Source organism: Brachycentrus maculatus, unplaced genomic scaffold (assembly GCF_059751285.1).
Source record: "Brachycentrus maculatus isolate JH-2025_06_01 unplaced genomic scaffold, ASM5975128v1 h1tg000017l, whole genome shotgun sequence".
NCBI lineage: Eukaryota > Metazoa > Arthropoda > Insecta > Trichoptera > Brachycentridae > Brachycentrus > Brachycentrus maculatus.
Window position 1 is genome coordinate 1,963,350 of NW_028280771.1, and position 26,894 is coordinate 1,990,243.

At 36.1% G+C, this 26,894-nt stretch overlaps 1 protein-coding gene across 1 annotated transcript in view; it reads right to left on the reverse strand.

Moving 5' to 3' along the window:
* Positions 1 to 5,661: 5,661 nt before the first annotated feature.
* Positions 5,662 to 26,894, reverse strand: part of LOC148313195 (uncharacterized) — a 145,431-nt gene continuing 124,198 nt past the window's right edge. Inside the window, exons 6-17 of the mRNA XM_088266611.1 lie at positions 26,287 to 26,535; positions 24,931 to 25,199; positions 21,962 to 23,701; positions 20,891 to 21,137; positions 19,373 to 19,543; positions 18,267 to 18,450; positions 17,604 to 17,745; positions 16,029 to 16,157; positions 12,682 to 12,880; positions 11,322 to 11,552; positions 10,768 to 10,956; positions 5,662 to 8,408 (exon numbers count right to left, since the gene is read on the reverse strand). Coding sequence (XP_088122737.1) covers positions 8,291 to 8,408; positions 10,768 to 10,956; positions 11,322 to 11,552; positions 12,682 to 12,880; positions 16,029 to 16,157; positions 17,604 to 17,745; positions 18,267 to 18,450; positions 19,373 to 19,543; positions 20,891 to 21,137; positions 21,962 to 23,701; positions 24,931 to 25,199; positions 26,287 to 26,535 — 3,868 coding nt within the window. The 3' untranslated portion in view covers positions 5,662 to 8,290. The remainder of the gene's footprint in view (positions 8,409 to 10,767; positions 10,957 to 11,321; positions 11,553 to 12,681; positions 12,881 to 16,028; positions 16,158 to 17,603; positions 17,746 to 18,266; positions 18,451 to 19,372; positions 19,544 to 20,890; positions 21,138 to 21,961; positions 23,702 to 24,930; positions 25,200 to 26,286; positions 26,536 to 26,894) is intronic.

The window sequence follows — 26,894 nt, forward strand, 5'->3', positions numbered from 1 at the left end:
GTGAGACTCAAAAACAAATCAACAACGCTGCAGTTATATCCGGATGCCTCAGAAACTCGGTGTGAAGGAACAATTACATGAGAACAGAAAGTAAAATGAAGATATACAAAACATGTGTTCGACCAATAGCCACTTATGGGATTGAGGCAAGAGCAGATACTTCTATAACAAAATCTCGACTTCGAACCTCCGAGATGAAGACTCTCCTATCCATAACCGGAAACACATTGCGAGACCGAGTAAGAAATACCAACATCTGGAGCATGTGTAAGACGGAGGATATTGTGAGGTGGGGACGACAACGAAGGCGATACTGGAATGACCATGTAAACAGAATGTCAGAAGACAGACTTCCACGTATCGCCCTTCAAGGAAACCCTGAAGGACGCAGACCCCCAGGCAGACCTCCAAAAAGGTGGAAATACAGCTGGGAGTCAACATCCCAAGAGCTACAAGCGGAGGCACAAACAGATCCTTAGGACCTACAAAAAGAAGAAGAAGATGATGTAATTTATATTGACAGGCACCGTGGCGTAGTAGGGTAGATGCTCGACTGCGAAACTGGCGTCGCGGGTTTGATTCCGGCCAATTGCAAAATGAATTCAAGAAAGATTATTTTTTTAAGATTTATTTAATTGGTCTGGGTGTTTATGGTGTATTTTTTATATTTACCTTCCCTATCCTTACTATCCAACCTGCAGACAAGCATCTAAAATAGATGCTTTGCGGGTGATTCCTTAAAAAAAATTGAATTTAAATGATTTAACAAATACTGGGCCTTAATTCACTTCACTCAAACCCTGAGGAACATAACTCAACCTTGATATAAGGATTGAAATAAAAAATACATATTTTTTTAATCACATTTATTAATTCAAAATTTACAGTATAATGTTTATCCTAATGGCGATAATAGAATGATAAATGAAATGATTAAATATCAATAGTGTAATAACATAATTTTTGTATATCTTTCACTCAAAATTTGTAGGCACCTTTTCTTAAAAAAAATTAATAACATTCCCTGCATTTCTCTTTTGGAAAAGCAATAATTCCAAATGACAAGATAATTTAACACTATGACTTTGTAAAAATACCCTACATTATTTGACACACTAATTTCAAAGTTACTTAAAAGTTTCATGTTGGCTCTTCACCAAAAACGTTTCCGGATCTTAAAAAAAAAATTAAGCTAAAATCGTGTGGTAACTCTAAAATAAAATACAATTTCACAATCACCAAGTATTTCTTTTGTTTTGACCATGAAGAAACTGGAATACTTTTTTTTTTTAAATTGCAGTTTGATCAACGGAAAGTATAGGTAATATGTTATATAAAATAATTGTGATAAGATGAATATATTATATCCCAATTCTACATATTGTTTATACGCAAATATGCATGCGTAATTTTGTCTAGCCATACTATTTTCTAGAATTTATCTGTGGAAGCGTCTGAATGGACAATTTTAGAGGGAAAAAAATCCTTACAATGTGTCAGAATCAATGTGACAATACACAGGATCTAAACAAGGTTATATTTTTACAGTATTGATTGATATATCGTAACTTGATAACAAATGCTTTACCATTTTCCTAACGATCTGTTCATTTATCCTCAATTACAATCAGATGCAAATAAATACAAGTGCACAACTAAAATTATTAAAAGAGGTAAAAAATTGTTATCGACTCTTGGATGACTGTTTACTATTTGGCACTTATTCATAAAATCTAATTCCTAATGGAATATGTATAACATTATTAAGAATATTTTTTCCAATTGTGTGACAGCGTTGCTAACATTGGAAAGTTGTTATAAATATGTATATAATTTTATACTATGAAAATATGTTGATTATTAATTCTGTACTGAGGGGGTAAAGAAAAGCATTCTTCTAAAGTTTTAATGGTGAAATAATTTAATTTTTATAAGTTAAAACACCGAAGAACCAATTTGTGACAGAGTGGAGTAGACTTTAAGTAATAAAATAAAAATAATAATAAACCTTTTTTTCTATATATTATGTCAATAGTCCCTCTTTCTTCAACATTTCTGAGGATATTTTCTTCTATTTTTGCTGATATCATTTAGTATGTCAAAAAATAATATATTAAAATTTCAAATTAAATTACACATGCTCTCCTTCACTTACGTTAGGTACAGAATTATTTGTATGGAAATATTATAAGTCCACATTTGTATATATATTTTTTTAAAATATATATTGAGGATTGAGGAAATCTACAGATATATAAGAATTAGGGCATATGTATATCTTACTCTATATTATAATATTATGAAGATATCAAAAATACAAAGCAACAAATATTTATTTGTATAAATTTCACCATGAGAGTTGAGATTACAAACACATACCGAGCTACATATTTATATTATATATCCATATCGGCCTAAGGGGTGGTAACAAATAAACACTAAAGTTTTTGACATTCCGTATACAAGTGTTTTGTTTGTGTTGGTACTATGTCGGGTCAACTCTGTCTATAGTATGTATTGAGGTATCTATTTTTATAGGCAGAGGCGTGCATTCTATATAGGTAGAAAAGTGTTGCGCTGGATAAATCGCGTTCCATATAAAAACACGACCAGTGCCTACTATGCCTTATCCTTACCCAACCCTACTGCCTACCCTCATTAGAAACTCTGTGTACGCCCCTGATTATAGGTTAACCTTTTAACTGCCACAGGTTTCCAGGCTTGTAATACCTGCCTTTCAAAATTTGCACATACTATTTTATACTCGTATTACTAACCAAGGCCAAGTGTTTTTGGCAGTGTTAATATTGTAACATTCAGAGATATCTAACATAAATATGACAAACATAATTTTTGAAACAACAAAAAATTAGAACAAAGTGAGCATTACCAAATTAATACCTACTAGCAGTTTAAAGGTTAAACTATTTTTTTGTTACAGCATATTTATAAAAATTTATACTATTTTTTAAGACACCAAATTTTGTAAATATATTCCTGTAAATGTATATAAATACGATCTCTCAATTATATTGTGAATTATTGCTTGGTAATATTTTATTTCATAGTTTATAACTTCTTTCAATACATAATTTCATATATATTACATATAATGCATTTGTGTTCGAAGTGTATCAAAATTATTTTTAATTTTTGATAAATATCCATGGCAAAAAATAGATAAGACAAAACATAAATAAACACTTCAGACAAACTCGCTAATCTTTATAAATTGATTACACATTGCAGATATATCAAATTTGGCTTCATGTTATCAAATTACACGTTACATTACTTATGAAAGTTTAAGACTAAAATTTTATATGACAGAGTGAATTAAATACAGTCAATCTGGGTAATTTTGATTCTATGGAGCACTAAACAAAAGAGTAATATTTCATTTGGTAATTTTTGAGTGGCTTATGAGGTATTACCAAATCAAATTTGTTTTTTAAAGAAAATGAGACAGAATTTATTAAATTTATTGATTCAAGGGTTTTCTAATGCATTACAATATAAAAAGTATACAATTTCATTAAATTCACAATGGCATTTAAAGTTACTCGGTACCTTTATATGCTCCTTAATTTTATTATTTTATTTATTACAACATTCAACTTATAAACAAGTATTTGAAAAACACATTTATAACAAAAACTAATACAATCGTAAATATGTAGAACAAAAACTAATGTTCAAAGTCACCCAGATTATGTATACAACGGTGTACTCAATTTAGAAATATATTTTTTAAATATTTTAAAACTACATCCCTTATATTCAGATACATGTACTTAAATATTCTAGAAACCATGTTTTTTTTTAAGAATGGGTTTGTATAACTGCATATCGGTTAGCTTTTAATTTTCTGAATTCATTATTGCCGACCATTTTTTGCCAGGCCAAAAAAGATAATTAAAATCAGTAGACAGATAAAAAAAAATAATTGTATTTATGATAATAATTATTTTAAATGTAACACATCATAATTAAATTTTTTTCGGAAATTTTATTATTGTTTATGGCACAAACAAAAGCTATTTTCCTAATATTACATATTTTGGTTTTTGTTTGAAAATACTCTTATAAAAATAAACTAGGTTATTATATTTTTCAGAAATTAACATTCTACTGGTTATGATATTAATTGCCTCGTATTAAGGGGGTTGGAGAGAATATTAAAAGTTTTGAAATAATATTACAGTAAAAATATTATTCCAAAATTATATATTTTTTTAGTTGCTACCCTTTAATATCAGGCAAACGATATATCAAGGTTGTTCTAATGAAATCAAACTCTTACACAGCCAAAACGTACTTTTCTTCTTTTTATAAATGAAATTTTACAAAGTACATACATATAATTTTTCTGTATATCATTTTTACGTATATGTTTATATTCAAAAGATCTATGCTTCATGTTTCTCAATGAAAGCATCACACTAAGAAAATGTATATGAAAGTACCTACATATTTATATTAAATTTGGGAAGTATGTTTGTCATATAAATATTTATACAGCAAAAATATCAAATGTCATGTTAATTGGAATTTTTTTACGCGAAACAAACAATTTTTTTTTTTATTCAAAGTTGGAAATGTTTAGCACTAATTAATGGGAAGACATACATAATTTTATACACTGCTAACTTTGTTAACCCTTAAAAAGGTATCTTAACCGTTAGACTGCGGAGAGTCAATAAATTAACACCTGACGAAAAATTAGAAGGTCAAAAAGTGCGGCGATGTGCTATTTATAGTAACAAAAATACTGCAATAAAAAAATCCCACCTAATTTTTAGTCGCTGTAAAAGGGACTACATGGAATTTGCGCCAGTAAATATAGATATTAAAAATAGTTTAGTTCTAAAAAAACTAACTAACTAACCATCACGCCGCTTCCCCGCAGGGGTAGGCAGAGAGAATCGAACGCCACATCACTCTGTCTTTGCAAACATTCTTTGCCTCTTCTACATTCATGCATCTCCTCATACATACCCGACGATTATTACGACTCCTGACCCGGCCGCTTTCAAGTATTTGACATACCTGATTGTGCCAAGTTTTCCTCGGTCGTCCTCTGCTTCTTTTTCCTACTACATTCGCTCCATAAATTTGTTTAACCGTTCTTTCTTCGCTCATACGCTCCACATGTCCAAACCATCTCAACACACCTTTCTTAATTTTATCGATAATGCTTATCTCAGCCTTACATTCTTTCCTTATTTCATCATTCGAACATCTATCAAACATCGTTTTGCCACACATTCGTCTGAGGGATCGCATTTCGACTGCATTCAGTCTGCTTTCATCCTTCTTTTGCCAACTCCATGCTTCGCTTCCATACATAAGGGTTGGAACCAGAACTCCATTGTGTACTGCCAGTTTAGCTTCCGCTGATAGATTTTTATTTGCTAAAACTGATTTTAGTGCACCATTCACTCTGTTCCCAGCATTCACTCTCCTTTCTATGTCTTTATCAATCTTTCCATCCCTAGAAAACATACTACCCAAATATATGAAATCATCTACCTGTTCCAAAATCTCCCCATTTACCAATATTTCACACTCAGATCTACATTCATCTCTTTCAAAAACCATGATTTTTGAAAGAGATGAGTTTAGTTCACTGTATCAAATATTCTTTATTCGTAATCCAACTTTTTATTTCTTTTACATTTACGAAAATTTGGATTCTTTCTCTACAATACACAAAAAGATTGATTAAAATCTGGAAATATTTCATGAAGTTATGGCATTTTAGATTTCTTTTGTTTTTTTTTTATCAACACGTATGAAAAATGCATCGCATTTTCAACATTGATTCACATAATGACCTCAGCAGCGTAACGGTTAACAATGTTTGAGATTTTTTATAAGAATCATAGTGAATAGATTAAATGTTATAGAATATGTGTAAATCTTTACCGACACATTCTTTACTGACATAACTTGTTTATTACTTAATTATTATTATCTCTATTCCATCTAAATATGAGGAACATTTGAAATAATGACTCGGTTTCAATAGCTATTTGCGTATTGAACATAAAAATAAGTTACAAAACCATGAAATCATCATTACAAGTCTAAAGTGGTTTTTTACATTTCTTAAACTTAAACCTGTAGAGCGGTTCTGACATATCTGGTTACGGTTCAGTGCTCTAAACGCCACTGCCGCCTATATAGATACATTGTGATAGAACCAATGCATAGATACATTGAAACATAACATACCGATACATTGAGACGGACTATTTAATTCCAAATCAGCACAATGTCATTAAAATCAACAAATAATTTCAAAATTTAAAAAAAAAAGTACAATTGTTTGAAATATAATGCAATATTGCACATTTCCATCATAAAAAAATATATAAGTTCACCGCTCAACAGGTTGACCGACTTTTCACGGAAAGATTAATATCATATCTCCGATAATTATGCAAATAATGTCATTTGGCATCCAATACTGCGAATAAAACCAACAATTAATTCATCCCTCTTTCTCTCTGTCTAATATCTACATGCAATGGTGCAAAGAGCACTGCATAATAACAAAGTAGTATAGCACTTTACCAAGTCAAGGTGAACCAGGCTTATGCTTCAGGTGCCAAGAATATTCAATTATCAACCCTATCGCTACATTTCAAATCAGTTATATATTTACACCATCCAGCGCAATGCAACACTCCTTACCTTAAGATCAATTGATTTCTTATTAGAATCACAGATAAACAAGTAATAAACCATTAAGATAATAAATTATACACTTAAGCTCTGAAAAAGATGACATATCGCTCACTGCTTTCAACAACGTCATATATATATATACATATATATAAAAAAAACTTGATTTTGCAGGAGATCGTTTTTAAAGTTTAAAAATATAAAACAATGTTTTAAAAATAAATATCAAGCCACTTATTGAACTGTTCACTGTGCAACAGATCTTTTTGGGTAAAACCTGAATGTTTTTTCTCCATTAAAAAATTATTTAGTATATTTAAAAAAATAATTAAACAATACCTTTTCTTCAAAATGCAAAAACAACACTTTCTGCCATGTAGCGAGTAATTATTACGTTAAAAATATGCTGCTTTTGTTGGGATAAAGTACATTTTCTGGGCATTCCGAAAAAAGCACAACTTAAAATTGATGATTTTTTTATAAATGACGTTGTTAAAAGGAGTGAGCGAAATGTAATAAAATATGTAATTCCTTCAAAACAAACATATTCACTATGTATCTCTTTCCCTCGCTCACTCTCATACATGAGCTTTCAAGTTATATTTTTTCTCACCACAGCATCCGGTAAATTCATCTTCATGCATTTTCATCATGTGACTGCACGAAAGGATACTTTTCATTGTTTTTACTAAGGCAGTTCTGAGAAATTGAGGTTAGAATTGTGGATATTGCGCTAGTATAATCTGTGTGGTAGCACAAACTATGGGCCAGTTGTAGGTTGGAAATGAAACATTTTTACATTCTCTTATACAAATACATACAATGTTGGTATATTTGTAATTTTGGATGGCAATTGACAATATTTTCCTTAATGAAATTATAATAAAAAATTATCAATCTAAAAGAACTAGATGTGATTCTAAACATTAAAAAAAACTTTTGAGCATTCAAAGAAAATTATAAAGTGAGCAAAAGAATATTCGTAAATTTAAAAAAAAATATTAACTCTGCAGACAAAAGTTTGCAGAATAATATAAGAATACATAGAAATCGGTCTTAAATAACTGACTTAAAAATAATAAGGAATACACACTCATAAAGTCAAAAACATTGGAAATATGTATTTGAGTGCCTGGGAGAAAATAATGATAAAATAAATGCAGGACATTCACACTCAAAGTATACATAGAATGTCACATTTGAAATGTGAATAATCACATGAGTAAAATGTGAATCACCACACACAAAATGTGCATTACTAGATATTGATGTAAACTTCCACAAACAAAATATGTATATGCTGCTACTGCATTATTTCCCTCAGACACTTGATTATATAAATAATTTTCATGTTATAATAGTCCAATTCAAATTATTTTTCCATATTAAATACAATAGTCCTACAAAAATCTGATGTCAAGTAGTATGTATTATCGTAACATAAACCTCTTAACCGTTTTTTTCTTGGCAAAGATGGACATAGCCAATCAATCTGTAGCCAATCTGTGAGTAAATAAAAAGTCACCAATTCACCATCCGCCGGCGTGGATATGAGTACAGCCATTCAAAAAGAATATTGTACGAGTTCTTCACGGAGTATTCACGGAACAGCTTCTTCATCTGTCCCATCGTCAGAATTGTATACCGGAGCTCCGTTCTTCATTTGAATGACAGATCTTTTGCGGTTTCTGTATTCCTTCATGTCTTTCTCTATGTTCCTGAAAATTTTATGTTTCGTTAAACAAACTATCAAAAGGCAATAGACAAATGAGTAAGGAGTTTTGCTTCTGATTTTTTTGCTGAAAACCTTATAATGAGCATTGCATACTTAAGACGTTCATCCTCAAAACATGAAACCTGAGATATAATGTTGGGTATACACTCGACATTATATATGACAAATAGCAAAAATAAAAACTCTCAACAACCACAATATTTTTAGACATTGTGCTTGTAACTGCCGAGAATGTACTACGCTCTATGTATTTGTCGTGTGCTCAAAGCAGATCGAAGCAGATTGCTTCAGTAGAATGGTGAACCTTTACATGCAGTTATAAAATCCAGCATTTATGTACAAAGATTTGGACGTACTTTAAAAATTGTTAATAAAACTACTACTATCATCACGCAGTTTCACCGCAGGGGTATACAGAAAAGATGGAACGCCATACTCTTCTGTCCTGACATACACTCCTCGCCTCCTTCACATCCATACATCTAGTCTTACATGCCCTCCGATTACGCAGACTTTTGACACCACCCGATCGTGCCAAGTCTTTTTCAGTCGTCCTCATTCTGTTTTCCCGCTCACATTTGCCACATATATTTTCTTAGTCATTCTCTCATTATCCATTCGCTCCACATGTCCATACCACCATAAAGAACTCTTCCTAATCTTTTCAATTATTCCTTATTCAGCCTTACATTTTTTCGTTTTTAATCCTGTCATACAATGATTTCCCACACATTCGTCTGAGGGAGCGCATTTCAACAGCGTTCACTCTGCTTTTATCCTTCCTTTGCCAGTTCCATGTTTCGCTTCCACACATTAGTATCGGTACCAGCACGCCGTTGTGAACCGCTAGCTTGGCTTCCGTTTACATATTTTTATTTATTTATCACTCTGTTCAAAGCACCAAAATGGGTTATCTAATTAAACATTATCAGTATGATCAACTATGCTGATTTTAACCAACAATGCATACATGCCAACCTTCATTAAAACAAAACATGGGATATTTAAAATGTAATGAAAGTTTGTGTATTTGTATCCATAAAGTAAATATTTTACTCTAAATGCACACATTATATTAAACATAATAGTTTATTTCTTTAAATAAATAAATAAAAAATCTAGTATATATAATTATGTCAACGTTTGCATTGCGATGCATCTTTCGAATTAAATATTTATTAATTTTTATTATACTTGCCAAAATTTATAAATAATGATTAATCTAATAATATATCTGAAATACTAAAAAAGAGAAAATTAGTAATTAATTAGGCATGTGCATATTCAATAGATACATAAGTATCATCAATACCAGACTACCAGAGACGGAGGTATGAGGTATCACGCAAGTGTTTGTTGTGAAGTTAAGATAATGTGTTTATTTCACAAGTAAACCAGATGAATATACAAGATCATCGAAAAATAATGCCGACATTAAAAAAATATAGCACCGAAATCCTTTATGTTGAACGGGTAATTCTATCACTGAACACTAGCTGGTGAACGTAAGTTTTGTTTTGGAGGTAGCGTGACCTTGATATGCGCACGCGGAGTACGCGGTGCATTGAAGGCATGCCTTCCTAATGGCTGAATTGGTAGCGGTGTCCACATTGCTTGGCCTCCAAGAACCCCTGACCTATGAACTCTTTTTCTGGAGGTACGTTAAAAACATTGTGTACGCAGAAAAGATTCAGGACTTGGATCAACTGCGGGAGCAAATTTCTGCCGCTATCTTGACAGTTACTCCCGAAATTATTGCACGTATGTGACATTAAATCAACTACAGACTAGACATCTGCAGAGCGGCAAGCGGTGCTCACATTGAATAAATATTACCTTTTTCTGCACATTTTAAGATCAAGACCATTGAATTGTCTCTGTTATTTTAAATGATGATATTTTAAATAATTGACGACTCCGTCGAGGGTCTTCAATTAATCGTCAACAGGGTAATAGGTACTCTACGCACATGGGGCTTACAATAAATGTTGCAAAAATGTGTTGTGCAACAGCTCATGCCTAGATGCCCAACAACCCTTGATGTTGAGTAACCAGCGCATCAAAAGGGTCGAGAGTTTTAAATACTTGGGAGTGTATGTGACTGAAAATGGCAGTCAAGCTTGCCTCTTTTACAAGACATCAGGTTCACGCCACCCAGGACAACCACTGCTGACAATTCGTCGGCAGTTCTCGTCAGAACTTCGGGACGCGGATCTGACTTGGGAGGATGCAAGGGAGCTGGCAGCTGTATAAATTTTAAATGTTGGCATTATTTTTCGATAAGCCTGTAGAATTCCATTCATCAGTGATCGCACCCCTAAGTATCAATATAGATGTTTTACCTGGCAGATATGAGAGGATGCAGTGCCACCTTGAGACTAGCGAACAGGCCGGGTTGGGCAGCTTCCTGACTCTCCAGCAGCCCACACAGCATGCCCGAGGGGGCGCACGGGGCGCTGCAAGCCCGACTGCGGACACTCTGCGCCGGCGCCTTCCTGCCGCACGGGGCCGACATGGATCGGTTAATTTTACTGAAAAAGAAACAACATTACAGTCAATTTTCGATCTCTTATTTGTCTAACTTTTTACTTTTTCATCTTTATGTTAAGTTTTTAATTTTAAAAAAAATATATATATATATATATATATATATTTTGTTTTCTGATAGTCAGGTATTTTGTATTTTATATTAACACTATTTTTCTAGTTCTACTTATAATACCTATTGTATTCTTCCCAGTGTCCCTTACTATGACCTAAATTATATTGTTTACCCACACACAGGCCATGCCTTTGTGGGATCTTTTTTTGTATTTATATTTTATTCATATTTTTTTGTATTTGAATTTTTATAATAAAAAAAATAATAAAAAAATTGTAGGTATAACTAAGCTACCTTGAAGTAGATGTGCTGACGTCTTTGTCGCCAGGTTGAGGATCCGTGGAGGCAGTGGTGGGTACCGCAGCAGGGGCGGTGTCCTCGAACACGCAGCTCTCCAGAGGGCCCTGACCCGCCATGGCCGGTTTGGGAGTCCTGAACTGCGGAAGGTGGCGGCTCTCCACAAACTGCACGAGACTCTTCTCCCTCACGTAGATGAATGGACGGATCACGCGGAGATTCAGCTCCCTATGACAATAATGTTAGAAAATGTAGATGCATGTAGTTGTCTCATATCACACATAACAAATGCTTTTTTTTTAAATATCGATCCACGAATTTGTTGGAAAATGCCGTAACTAGCCGAAACGATTGTCACTAAATTGATTTTTATGTCTTTTTTAAACAATAAAATACAACTTAGTAGACTCAAAAAAATTCTTTGTTATGCTGAATTGATTTTTATACAAGGAAATCTATCCAGCATATTTTTTATATTTCGTTTTAGTGTACTTATTTACACGGTTTCGCGTGAATCCTATCTACCGTGTTAACATTGCATTTATAATGTTTTCAGTGTGACTCAAAAAATCAGTGTTTGATTTAACATTTAATACAAAGATCTTTTCACTTATGGATATGATAGATATGATCACTAATGGTCTAATAGTCTAATACATTATGCCGCGGCACACTGGTGTACCATGGAGATTAGTTGGTGTGCCGCGGAAAAAGTCTAGTTTTGTAAAGATAACACAATTGTGATCACATTTGCTCCACATTTCGCATTAAACATAATATGTTATATCTGTTTTCGCATTATATTCATTTTAATAATAAATCAGAATCTTTGAACTTTGTTTTTTTTTTCTTTGGTGTACCTCTGAAATTTCTTAATTTGGCAGGTGTACCTTGAACAGAAAAAGTCTGCGGAACACTGGTCAAATATATGCACAACTCATTTTCCCAAGTTAGTCCCTAACATTAACCTGTTAACTGGGTGGGACGCATAAATACATCAAATGTAAACAATATCGGGTACGGGTAGGACATATGAATATGTCCTTGAAATAAATGTTGCGCCCTGGAACAGGCGGGATGTATATTTTTCCAACAACAAAGGTATTAGTCATCCATACATGTCTCGACATGAATTTAAGACACGGAGTGAATCAGTATAAATTTTTTTTATTGTAACTGCAGACTTTGCTATTGAGAGTGGTAGACGTGTTCTGGGTGAGCAGTGACGGGTACGTACTTACACTTACCTACCTATTTTCGCGCCCTTAAAAGTCGCGTAATTGGACAGCGGACCGCCCGGTTAACAGGTTAATACCTTTTTTTCGGTGGCAGCATATAAATATTGATCTCCACTCACTTGATGAAGTAGTGCGCCTTCATGGTCTTGAGGCGGGCGTTGCTGAAGACGGATATGATGAAGCTCCTCGCCACGTCGTCCAGGTGCTGGCCCGTGGCGATGACGCTGTAGCCATGCTCCGACGCCGCGCGGTAGATCTGCCGGCGCGTCCAGTGGCTGGTGAAGCTGCACAGGTCCTGATCTCTGTGCTTGCGGGACACTGCAAACACACCACGCTTTGTTACATACTTTTAGAGGGAAAGGCGATAAATGTTTGTATTGCCGGCAAGAAGGAAGGGGGGGATATGATGACTATGGTTATTTTAATTTATATTTGAAGCACTAACTTTGTGATTTTCCATTTTGTAATTAAAATGTAAGGTTGTTTTAAAATCACTATAAATATTTTATTATAATGTCTACCGGTTTTGAAGCTAATCGCTTCTTTATCAAGACTGATTCAAACTAAAACACTATCTACTAAACAATATTCAATATATTTTGATGGTTAGGGAACGAAGCTTAGATAGATCTCAAGTGGCTTTATTTTTTTGCTGATTGTCAGTCACAGTCAAAAGGGATCAGGGATGATGAGTGATTGGAAACAAATTTAATAACGGACTTTTAGCAAAATCATTTACTTGTGTATTTATTAGTTGTAAATTATTATAAATTAACAAATTTACAAAGAAAACAAATTTACAATTGAGACAAAAATAAACAAATTTCGGATATCTGTGCTGAGATAGAAGATAAAGCGAATAGCGTCACTACAAAGGATCTTTTCCAAAAGGTTAAACTCTTAACCCGTGCCTTCAAACCTCAGACATGGGCAATAGAGGACCAAAATGGAAGCGTTCTGACGGACATTGGCAGCGTCTTGGAGAGATGGCGAGGTTACTGCTCCGGACTATATGCCGAGACCTCAACAGCAGGAAGTCCTTCCTTTGAGAATCAAACCATGGAACCCGACATTTTGGAAGAAGAGATTCGAAATGCACTGAAAAAACTAAAATGCAACAAGTCCCCCGGCAATGACTGCATACAGGCCGAGCTTCTAAAAGAACTAGGGGATAAGGGCATAAAAACAGTGCTGGATCTCTGCAACCTCATATGGAGAACGGGAACATGGCCTCAGGAATGGGCTGAATCTGTTTTCATTCCTCTTCACAAAAAAGGCTCATCCAAAAAGTGTGAAAACTATAGGACAATAGCACTTATCTCTCACACCAGCAAGATAATGCTATATGTTCTAAAAGCACGATTACACAGTTACATTGGATGGCAAATACCAAAGGAACAAGCTGGTTTTGTGAAAGGAAGAGGAACAAGAGAGCAGATCCTCAACATCCGCCAAGTGATCGAAAAAAGCCGAGAGTTCCTGACGCCAACAGTTTTATGCTTTATCGATTACAAAAAAGCTTTCGACTGCGTGAAGTGGGAACATCTGTGGAAAGTACTCATGGAGATGGGAGTCCCATCCCATTTGATAAAACTCATCCATGGACTTTATGCCCAAAGTAAGGCAATCGTAAGAATCAATGGCATAAACACTGCAAGCTTCCCCACTGAGAAAGGTGTAAGACAGGGATGCATACTCTCCCCTGACCTGTTTAACATCTATGGGGAATACATCATGCGCAGGGCTCTCTACAAATGGAATGGAGGAGTGTCCATTGGTGGCGTAAAGCTGTCCAATATACGATATGCGGACGACACAACACTTTTGGCCAAAGACCCAAAAGAGATGGTAGATCTCCTTGAACGAGTAGAGATTGAGAGCAAGGCACTGGGACTAGAGATTAACCAAAGCAAGACCAAGATCATGATCATAGATCGATCTAAGAAGTTTGGTGATCTCGGGAACTCACTCGAAGGTTTAGAGATAATAAACGAGTTCCAGTTCCTTGGATCTCAAATCAGCAATGAAGGAACTTGTGAAGGAGAGATTAGACGTCGTATCGCCATCGCCAAAAGTGCCATGTCTAAGCTAGACAAAATCTGGAAAGACCGGGGTGTGAGTAACAACACCAAGATGAAGCTTGTCAGGAGCTTGGTCCACTCCATTTTTCTCTATGCTGCTGAAACATGGACTATAAAAGCAGCAGAAAGGAGAAAAATTGATGCCTTCGAAATGTGGTGTTGGAGGCGCATGCTCCGAATTCCATGGACAGCTAGACGCACCAATGAGTCCATTCGCCAGGAACTACGCTTGGATGGCTTGTCTCTGGCCAATATCTGTACCCGACGGATTCTCCAGTTCTTTGGACACGTTGCGCGTGGCAACGAGGATAGCCTGGAACGAGTAGTTGTGATCGGTAGCCTGGAGGGAAAGAGAGGGAGAGGAAGATCCCCACACGATGGACCGATCAAATTAAGGCAGAAGCAGGCACCTCAGTGGTTGGAGCGCTACGTGCAGCGCAGTCAAGGGATAACTGGAGAAGAGTCATTGCTTCTGCAAGGGTCACAACCCTCAGCAATGAGGATTAAGACGGAGAAGAAGCCTTTTTAATTTCTAATATTTCTAAGTAATCTAATTTGAGTCCTCTATTGCAACTTGTTTGTTTGCCAAAAAAAAGTCCTCTATTGCCACTGTATTGCCAAAAAAATAAAGCCACTTAAGATTTACCTAAGCTTCCCTAACCTTCAAAATATTTTGAATATTGTTTAGTAGATAGTGTTTTAGTATTATTTAGTCTTGATAAAGAAGCGGTTAGCTTCGAAACCGGTAGACATTATAATTAAGTTATAATAAAATATTTATAGTGATTTTAAAACAAAGTTACATTTTAATTAGAACTATGGTTATTGATCCAGAACCAAGATAAATTTAATTCATTCTATTTGTTTCTTCTTCTTTATCTTCTTCGAACACTTGTCATAGGTGCATAGGGCAATATTATCGCATTCATTAATTCATTCAGGAGGCACTTCGTGGTTATATTTATCCATTTTTAATTCAAGTTTTCTTCAAACCCTTATCAGAACCCCAGTGGTGCATAGGGGACACTGCATCATATAAACACAGTGTTATCTCGATTGTTATCACATGAGGGAAAGGCGATCAGCCTCCGCTTCAGGTACCAGTCCAGGGTAATATGGAATAAATATTAGAGTGAAAAAATCACATATTTATTTGATCCCCCCAGGGAATTGAACCCAGGACCTGCAGTACGGTAGCCGAGCATGCTAACCATTACCATTATGTACTAATAATATTATTCAAACAAAAGTTCAATGCATAATAAAAATGGTAGTAACAATAAAGACACATTTTATTTGCGCCAACTCAAATATTCAGTTCTTGCCTCGATACTGTGGTAGCCGATAATAAATTGTAACATTTAATGTGTATTAGTAATACTTACATAGGCATTGTGGGGAAGAAGAGTTTTCTAAGTTATCCTGGTAGATATATTTGATTCCGAGAGTCTTGCAGTAGGACATGAGGTGGATCGGATCTACATCAGATAATCCATCCCTGATTGTGACAGCGCCTAAAAAATAAATGGAAAAATAATCACCAAAAAAAGAGACGTCTCAAAAACAAAATTTTTATCTTGTCATAAGTCGCATAGTTCATAACGCTCACTCCTTTCAAGAACGTCATAAATCAAAAATCGTAAATTTTCAGTTGTGCATGTTTTCGGAATGCCCAGAAAATGAACTATATCCCAGCAAAAGAGGCATATTTTTAACTTAATATTTACCCGCTACAGGGCAGAAAGTGTTGTTATTGCATTTTGAACAAAAAGTATTATTTAATTATTTTTTTAAATATACTAAATATTTTTCAAATGCAGAAAAAACCTTCTGGTTTTACCTAAAAAGATCTGTTGCACAGTAAAAAGTTCAGTAAGTGGCTTGATATTTATTTTTAATACATTGTATTATATCTTTAAACTTTAAAAACGTTCTCCTGAAAAATCAAGTTTTTTGATTTGTGACGTTCTTGAAAGGAGTGAGCGATAAGTCCAAAATACAGGAGCTATAGCATAGTTGGGTACAAGATCATCTGCAAGACTGACGTCACAGGTTTGATTCCTGCTAATACTTAGTTTTAATTGCAAAATGAATACAAGAAGAAGAAAAACAATTGATTCAAGTGTTTGTGATGCATCATTATTCAGATGTTACTATATCCTTACTTTCTTACCTGGCGATAGGCCTCTAAAAATAGAGGCTTTGTGGGTTATTTGAATAAGAAATATTTATGGGTGTATTTCTTTTAACACACTAAGGACGGGAAAGATATTTCTACCTGTTTGGTCGATTGATGCTTAAGGATCAGAAGAGTATTTTACCTTCTGTGCCGGCCTCATTTCAATGTCAGAAATGAAGGAATTACATATTTAATGTTTTTGTATGAATACTATGTACCAATCTCTTTGTTAAGGTAACTATGTACCGCCTCCATAGTGTAATGGTCAGCACGCTCGGCTACCGTTCTGGAGGTCCCGAGTTCGATTCCCAGGGGGGGTCAAATAAATATAAGTGATTTTTTCACTGTAATATTTATTCAATATTACCCTGGACTTGTACCTGAAGCGGAGGGCTGATCACCTTTCCTTCATATGTAATCGATCAAGTTAACACTGCGTTTATAGGCATATAAGCAGTGCCCTATGCACCATTAGGGTGCGGTTAAGGGTTTTATTATTATTATTATTATGTACATAAATATCAATTCCCGTCGACAGCGGTCCGCATGTGTAAAAAATGCTCGTCCTCAGTCTGTTAATTAAGTCTTCCAATAAAATAAAAAATGAGTTAGGTTAGTGGGTCTTCCCACCTCCTTAGTATAGATCCCAAGATACTAGAGATCCCGGGTTCGATTCCCAGGGCAAATTTTTTCCCTTTTCAACAATAAAAAGTGTTCGAATACTATGGTTTTGAGTGAACAATTTCAGCTGCGTATCAAAGAAATAATCATAATGTATTACCAATGGTGAAATGAATTCCCTTAGCTCTGGCGTAGAATTGGTACTGGTGCAAAGTGTGGAGCAGACTGAGAGAATGTGCCCCTCCCGAGAGACAAACCAACACCCTGTCCTGGTGGCGGATCATGCCAAATTCTTGCATCGCCTATAAGAATAGCAGTTTATTAATGCACAATCATTGTAACCTTCATACGTACTACACTACATGAAAACATTAATACGACTATAAGATCGGAAATGCAAAAATACATCAAACAAAATTAATCATTTACATATGTACATGGGAATGGCAATTCATGGAGAGATCGATGCTTGGTTTAGGCCTGATGGATAAAGGAAGAAATGAAGATATCAGGAACAGAACCAAAATAAAGGATATCATGGATCACATTGTAAGACTCAAGTGGCAATGGGCCAGAAATATTGCAAGACCCCACAAGATGGACCCCAAAATTTTTAATCTGGAGACCTTGGGCGAATAAAAGAGACGTCGGAAGAACACAAAAGAGATGGTCTAACGACATAACCGCTGTGGGGGGTAGAAACTGGCTGCAAACAGCAACCAACCGAAGGAAATGAAAAGATGCGGAAGAGGCCTATATCCAGCAGTGGAGAACAGAAGGCTAAAGAAGAAGAAGAAGTGGGGATAACTAAACTTGTACAAACCTCGACAGTCCCCTTCCAAACACTCTTGGGTGGGCAGTGCCACTTTTCGTCTTCATCATACACATAATCCCCGGGGTACTCCGACTCGCTACTGCTCCCGGAGCTGAGACGGCTTCGACAGCTCTCTCCCGGCATGGTTCCGGCAGCCGAGGACATGTGCTGGCAACAGGACAGCTCTGAACATCTGTGAGGAATACTAAATATGAGTATCAGGTACAGAGTATAGAGCAGGCATGGGGAACCTGCGGCCTTTTGGCTATTCTAATGCGGCCTTTTGACTGGTGCCAATTTTTGTAAATAGGCATTTTTTTCATATTTTTTTTAAATTGCATTTTTAACAATTAATATTGTGATATAATTAAAATATTTAGTTTATAGGGGGGGTGTCAAAGTTTTCTTTACTGCGGCCTCATGTTGAATCAGATAAGTGAATGTGGCCTTTTGAAATAGAAAGGTTCCCCATGCCTGGTATAGAGCATGGTTTCCAGTTCACCAACAAACAATTACAGTAAAAACCCCTATAGGTACTGCATTATCAGAGGGCATTTTATAAGTGGTTAAATTTTTTTAAATTGTATTTTTACATAAATGAAATGCGGAAAAGACTGAAGTGAGTCAGATTGAAATACAATTTAAAAACATTAACCCCCTAAAAACTGATAAACGCGGTACCTATCTCAACATTATAGGGGAGTTTACTGTACTTCAATGTCATTCTCTGTACATAAGTACTTTAAACAATTCTAAGGGTAAGAAAGAAGGTAGAAAAGACTGAAGACCACCCTTGCTTTGAAAATGTACACAACAAAATTGAAGTTGAAGAGGTCCAGCAGCTGTTCCAGATAGCACAAGACAGGAAGCCCTTCCTTATGGTAATCTTTCTTCCTGGGAATTAGATATAGCACTTGAAGAATAAGAAGATTCTTATCAACACTCTCCTTATCGTTCATCGTTCACTTTATGTAATACCACTTTCATAAACACTAATTCGTGACTACACAAAGTGAACGACGAATGATAAGGAGAGTGTTATTTTACCACACCACAAAGTTAACAATGCTTTTAATATACAAAATAGATTCTTATTAATTCAGAAACAAACAAACCTTGCGAATTCCTCCGAAGAAGCTGTGTTGTTGCCAGATACTTTGGAGCAATATGAATCTGTGTTATATCCACTAGATTTCCTGGACTCGCTGGAGTCTACGGAGCTTGCCGTCGATGTTCTGCTGGTCCGCTGAGATACCGAACATTCAGTAGAAGTAGAGTAACTGGATCTAAAGTTTAAATAAATATGGTTATTTAGCATTTTCAATTCAAACCCTTACCCGCACCCCAATGGTGCATAGGGCACTGCATTATACAAACACAGTGTTATCTTGATCGTTAACACACGAAGGAAAGGTGATCAGCCCTCCGCTTCAGGTACCAGTCCAGGGTAATATTGAATAAATATTAGAGTGAAAAAATCACTCATATTCCCCTGGGAATCGAACCTGGGACCTCCAGAACGGTAGCCGAGCGTGCTGACCATTACACTACGGAAGGGGACATATTTTTAGCATATATTTAGCATACAGAACCTTAATTAATAGTTTGAAAGAATATTAAACGTAGTAAAAAATTAATGAATCAACTCGGACATCAAAGAATAATGTTTTTAAAAAAACATGTTTAAATGCTGATTGGAGCTTCGTGCATGGTGAGAAAAACACTGCAGTTCTGAGAAAGGCTGATCATTTCTCAACCCCTAGAATGTAAGGTTAGGTTAGATTAAGGCAAAAATTCTTAAATTTAGGTTGTTTTTAACCGGTTGACTGCCAAAAGCGTCTTAAGATGCATAATTTTCTGTGTGCCGAGTGCCGCTCATACAAAAATTACGTCTTGAGACGCGCCGTTTTAAATGGGCTTTTACTAAAGAAAATCAATTATTTAAATGTACAAATAAATTGAACGCATAGTGACATCTATTGAGAATATCTTTGCATACTTAGAACTGAAACAGAATTTGTTTTTACCACTTTAAACGTAAATTAAAGAGAGCTTTGTCATCCGAACAACTAATGGCGTTCAGGGTTGTCCAATAATCCCCGAGTTCCCATCACTGCCGAATCTGATGACAGTGATTTTAGTGTCAATTCTGATGATTTTTAATTTTTAATTTTTAAAAATCATAATGTGTGTGTGTGTATACGTTTAATATTAAACTAACATAAACAATTACTTTTGATATATAATTTAGTTTTCATATTTTCTATCACAAATTTTGTGACAACCCTGCACCATGAACAATTAATTTTATGATTATGGATAAATGACTGCACGACTGGCGCGCTCTTCATTTATTTGGTAAGTTTTATAAATAAACGTTATTACACTTTCAATAACGATATGTTTAGGTTTTATTTTTGTGGTAAAATTCGCGGCGTGCTGGGTACCCCCATACATGTACCTGCCGGGAGTTAAAAGGTTAAATAAGGTTATGTTAATTTTTTTTAATCGACAATTTACAGGTATGCTTTATTTCTTATCATAACTTAAATTTTTCAAAAAAAATTATCACAAAAAACAGAATGGCAAAGAGAAGAAAGTTTCAACTGGATGACAAAATGTGGGCTCATTACCTGTTATCCTTTTTATTTTCACAATCTCTATGAAGTTGGAAGTCAACTCTGTTATTGGAGGACAGCTTCCTTTCCTGATTATCATTTCTGGAACAACACGCTCGGTAGTCGTCCGAGCAGACCGGAACTCCCTCTATTATGTCAGGAACTTCACTCTTCTCTTGCCTCCCCTGACCCGAGTTCTTGGAGCGCGTGTAACTCCGCTTCCGCCGGTAGCATGTTGCATCGGAACTAGGCCGCCTCTTCACTGAAAATGATGCAATAATTTTAATAAATCAGTCATTAGAATAAAAATGAAGTCAAATATAAATAAACTTTACAAATAAAAATGCTGACAATACCGTAGAACAGGGGTACTTGAACTATGATGTGTTACTTGACCCCAGTACAAAAATAAATAAATCTGTAGCTGGTCTACAATAATGAACGTATCGACATGATTCATTGTTTCCCTGACAGGTGACACTTATTGTCACGATACTTCGATCGATACCACGATCTAAATATATTTTTTTTTACTGGGCTCAAGCAACACATCAAAGTTCAAGTAGCCCCGTTCTACGGTACTTAAAAAAAAGAACACTGAAACTATAACTTTATTAAAAGCACTGTTAACTTCGTGGTATGTTTTTTAAAGTGATATTACACAAAGTGAACGATGAATGATAGTGTTATATTATGGTATTAACTAGGTTTCCTGTTCTAATATATTTTGACTCTGCAAATAATCAGTTAAGAAATTATAGCTATATTTCCTGTGTGGAAAAAAGTAGAATTTTTTAAGTGCGCAAAAGTCTTATATTTTATTATATTTGTTAAAATAACAAAAGAAGTTTGGAATTCTAACACAAAAGTTAACATAACAGGTTTATAAACAAGGTATGTATTATAATATTGCAAGTGGGGAGAGATGAATATTCAAGTGGTCATTAAGAATGTAAATAATATTCCTTTGTCCCTCGTGCTAACCAATGGAATATTGCTAACCTTCATGGTGGGCGATATATGTATCTATTTAATTATATAAAATACACATTATAAATCGATGTAATAATAGTTTTCATTTCTAACCTGCTTCTCCACATGATGGATCATGTTCGAGGAATGACATATTAATCCCGCTGTCTTGAGAACTGACCGAGTTGTTGTGGTACCAGACGCGATTCTTGCAGTACAACTGTTGGCATTCACTTTCGGTGCAAGAGTTGTCATCGTCCGACAGTTTCTGGGAGCTGACGGATTTGGGAATAGCCATGGCGGTGACGGAGCTGCTCAGGACCTGAATAATTGTATCAGGGCTCGAAGTGTCGCTTGAATTGAATGACATACTTCCAGGGCAAGGAAGGTCAAGTGGTAGATTATCGGGTGAATGCTGCGGCGATTGGCCACAGTCCGATTGTTGTCCGATGGTTTGTAGGGCCCGAAAAAAAACGGGGCTTTCCTTTCCTCCGTCTACTTCCATTAGCGGAGGACTCGGCTTCTCTGACACTAGGATCACAGGACTAGTAGGAGATTTTCTCAAAGGTTTTGTGACCTCTTGTATGTCTGGATGCATGAGGCTTGTCGGTGGGGTGGATTTGACTCTCGGGAATGATATTTCAGACCCGGATCTATATCTTCTTCTCACCATTTCTGGTGGCGAATTTTTTCTAGAGCCGCTAGGAGACGACAGGTAAAAACTGACTCCCGAATTGATTTCCGGAGAGATCATCTCGTCCACTTGATTCACCATTTCTCTGATCTCGTGCTTCACTTCGCTGGCCATTTCTCGGGAAACTCCCATCAAGTACTCGGCCACGTCTGATATTGAAACAGAGTTGGCATCTAGACTCTGGTTTGAAACAGTGCTAGCATTACGACAGAAGTTTCTATTGGACAATTCAACGGCTTCGGAATTTTCGAGAACATCTTCGACTTTCGAAATGACTTCCCTTATTTCAGACTTTATTTCGGTGGCTATTTCTTTGGTCATCTCTTTTACGTAAGCCTGCAAGTCTTCGGAGGTGTGGGACGCTACCGAAACGGTGGGAGAACCGCGTCCCAACTGACTGCAGTCAGAATTAGAAGCACCCTCGTGTTCTTTATGAGTATACATGAAGCTGGAAGAAGGCGAACTATTGATGAAATCGTCTAAGGAATGTAAATCAGTCTGGCTGCTGCAATTGCAGGTCGCCAGCGTTCTCATGTAAGAGTTGTTGGTTCCTAAACTAAGTCTTGTTTGAGAGTTGAGGGTGATCGGCGGGCTGTCCGATCCTAGGCTGTGACATCTCGCTCTGGACATTCTACTTTCGCTCTTGATTAATCTGTTGATCGGAGCATTGTAGAAAGTTCCGGCGGTGACTTCTTCTCCGACAGCAAAACGCACCGGAGGGGAATCGACTTTGTCCATTTTGATAGCCTCGGGTTTGACTAGAGCCGCTTCTACAATGCTGGCTTCTCTGGAAAAACTTCTGAATTTGGAATTGAATATGGCGAATTCTGAAGAGTCAATTGCCGAGAGGCTGTAATGTCTCGGAGAGGAACTAGGTACCGGAGAGCTTCCTCCGGAGTGTACGGAAGAAACACTCTTTCTCCCTGAATTACACAGTGCGGGATCAAACGGTACAATGTGCTTGACATTAGCCGAGTTTCCTAGCAGTAGTTCTTGCGCCTCCATGGGTAACATATACCACCGCAAGTAATCGGCTCTCGCATTAAACTTGAAGTCTTGTTCTCTCAAAGGATATCGCTGAGCCGACTTCCTCGCACTGTTGAACAAGTTGCGAGCCGTTTGAAGGCACTCGTAATATGTTTGCGGAAACGTGTCTGGACCTGAAAATAGTGGGAAGAGTTAATAACCAAATGGTGAGATAAAAAAACATTCACATTTAGTTAATCCAGTGTTTATTGCATATCAGATTTTTCTCAATGGTTTCATAAAATAACCTAAAATCTGATTGTGTCAAAAATCTAAATAATTGGAGGGCATGTATGACTAGATGTATGGATTTGAAGAAGGCTAGAAGTGTACATCAGGACAGACAAGTGTGACATTCCATCCTCTCTGCCAACCCGAGAAACTGAGAAACAGTGTGAGGGTAGTAGTAGTAGTTTCATAAAAGAAAATCATATCTAAAGTCTAACAGCTTACAAAAAAAGGAATCGCTGAAGAATTATGTGAAGTGGAGAGGAACGGAAGTTCACTTTCTTGTTCTCTTTTCAGAAGTGATTGATCATATTTAAAGAGATTCACAAAGTTCTCAGCAAGCTAATTTGGTGCACTGGGATGTAGAATACTGTACAGTTATTAACTTTTCTGGGAGTATGGACGTAAGTGAATGTCGGTGCGAATTTTCCTCAAAGGAGTATCCGAGAAGTCCGTCTGTCAGTTAGTATGATGTAACTTGTATAGCAATGACATCTGTGGATATTTGTACGTAATTATATAATAATTTTTTTAATATTTTGAAGAGGTGTTTTATTAATTTTTTTTTATTATTTTTACCTTCATAATAATAAATCATTTTAATTTTAAATGACTCATTTCAGTTTTTTCTGCTGGTTATAATGGAAAAAACAATTTGATAAATTAACTCCTTATAAGATTCCCTTTGATAATGCGGAACCTATTTCAACGTTATAGGGAGATTTACTGTACAAAAATTGTGTAAAAAATAAAAATTCCTCACTCCCCAGAGAAAGTCGAACATCAATCATTGTACTCCCAGAAAGGTTAAATAAATTGTACATTTATGTGCTGTTTAAATATTATAAAACCCTTATCCGCACCCAATGGTGCATAGGGCACTGTGTCATATAAACGCAGTGTTATCTTGATCGTTTACACATGAAGGAAAGGTGATCAGCCCTCCGCTTCAGGTACCAGTCCATGGTAATATTGAATAAATATTACAGTGAAAAAATCACTTATATTTATTTTACCCCCCTTGGGAATCGAACCCGGGACCTCCAGAACGGTAGCCGAACGTGCTGACCATTACACTACGGAGGCGGACTGTTTAAAACAGAGACATTTTAATTCAGCGTGAGAATAATATTACCTGTGCCGGATTTCTCTCTGTACGCCATCTTGCCGTCCGCGTAGGAGACGGAGAAGAGCGACCTCCGCTCCTGCAGGCCGGAGTGCGTGCGGTGGCTCCAGCGCCCGGTGGCCGGGTCCACGCAGTACTGCGGCAGGATCTTCCAGGCCTCCGTGGCCACCATCTTCAGCGCCTCCAGCACGAAGCCCAGCTCGCTGTCCGAGATGAAGTACGGCAGCGATATGCGGCAGAAACCGGGGCGCAGGTGCTCGTTGAGGGAATTGGCACTCCTTCAAGTAATAAATTTAAATAATGATTAAAATATTATAATAACTTTGTTTTAAAATCACTTTAAATATTTTATTATAACTTAATAGCCAAGCTCTTTTGCCTAACGGCCAAAATATTTTTAATTTTGTTAAGTAGATAGTGTTTCAGTATTAATCAGTCTTAAAAATAAAGCGGTTAGCTTCAAACCGGTAGACATTATAACTAAGTTAAAATAAAATATTTTTAAAACAAAATTATATTTTAATTATGAAATGGAAAATCACAAAGTTATTGCTTCAAATATAAATTATATCCTTCAAATAATATTAATCATATTATTAACACATTGTTTGCGGGAAATGCTTAAAAGCGTCTTTTAAATGCTGTTGGTAGAGAGCGGGAGACGCTTATAAGCGTTCTATTTGCTTACTTTTGGCAGAGAGCGAGACGCCAAAAAACATTACACAGATCGGAGTTGGGTTTGAGGTAAATAACGATTAGTATACAACCCTAATTAGTATACTAATGATGGTCGGGGTTGATGAAAAAACCGCCCGCAAACAATGTGTAACAGTAATTGCTTAAACCATGTTGGTGGTAACAGTATGTTTTGCTCATAATATAATATTTTGTGTATGTATGTGAATAGTCCTAAATAATACATTTCAAGACTGGTGAACATTAAAAGTAAGTACAGTCGGTCCAAAGAGTAGAAATTAAAAATATTGTAGTATAAATATCATAGTAAAAAATATCGTATTTTTTTTTACAATGGCAACACTTAATTATGTCAATTTGTATCATTTACTTTGGTATTGTAAAGTTATTTGAGTGTATCATAACTTTACGACTGTTAATTTATTGATTGACTTTTTTTTTCTTTGTATGCGTATGGTAATTACAATTATGTGCCCAGTATAATAATCAAAGCAAGAATAAATATGAGCGTGTAAATGCTACACACAAAGAATGATTTTTACTAGTATCTACAAAAAGAAATTTAATATAATTTGAAGATTTTGAAAATTGCTATTCTGTCAGCATCTTGTGATTGTTCGCAATATATTGAACTCAGTGAACGTATTAATGATTTAAACAACCCCTCACCCTTCATCCTTGAGCAGCTTGAAGTATTCTCTGGACAGATCCTCATCGATTCCCAGCATCTCTCCGCTGCAGTGCCCGCTGGAAGCTTGAACTCCGAACACATCACTCAGCACGGCGCACACAAAGTTGTGATGCAGGAAGGCTCCTCGAGGGTGGCGCACAAGCAGAGGGAAGATCGGGACCCTCTTTCTGTTATCCCCGCAGAGAAGGACCAGCTCCGGAGTGTTGCGGACTTGAGCCAGGACTTGCCTGAACAAACAAACATTTTTTTTACAAATCTACATATATTGGCACCTTACAAGGGCCCATGGCAGCCGTGTACTGAGCTTTGAGAAGAGACAAAGGCGTAGGATGCAGCAAATCTTGGTCACAACTATTGTCAAGAAAAGGTGATTCAGTTGGCTAGGCCATGCACTTCGCATGCCTCCCGAGAGCCGCCATCAAGTTTGCCTCTTTTATAAGGCATCAGGTAGGCTCCACCCAAGACGACCACTGCTGACAATTTGTCAGCAGTTCTCGTCTGAACTTCGAGACACGATCCTGACTTAGGAGGATGCATGAGGATGGATGAATGAGGTATCATTGAGATACTTGTTGAGGTGCTTATT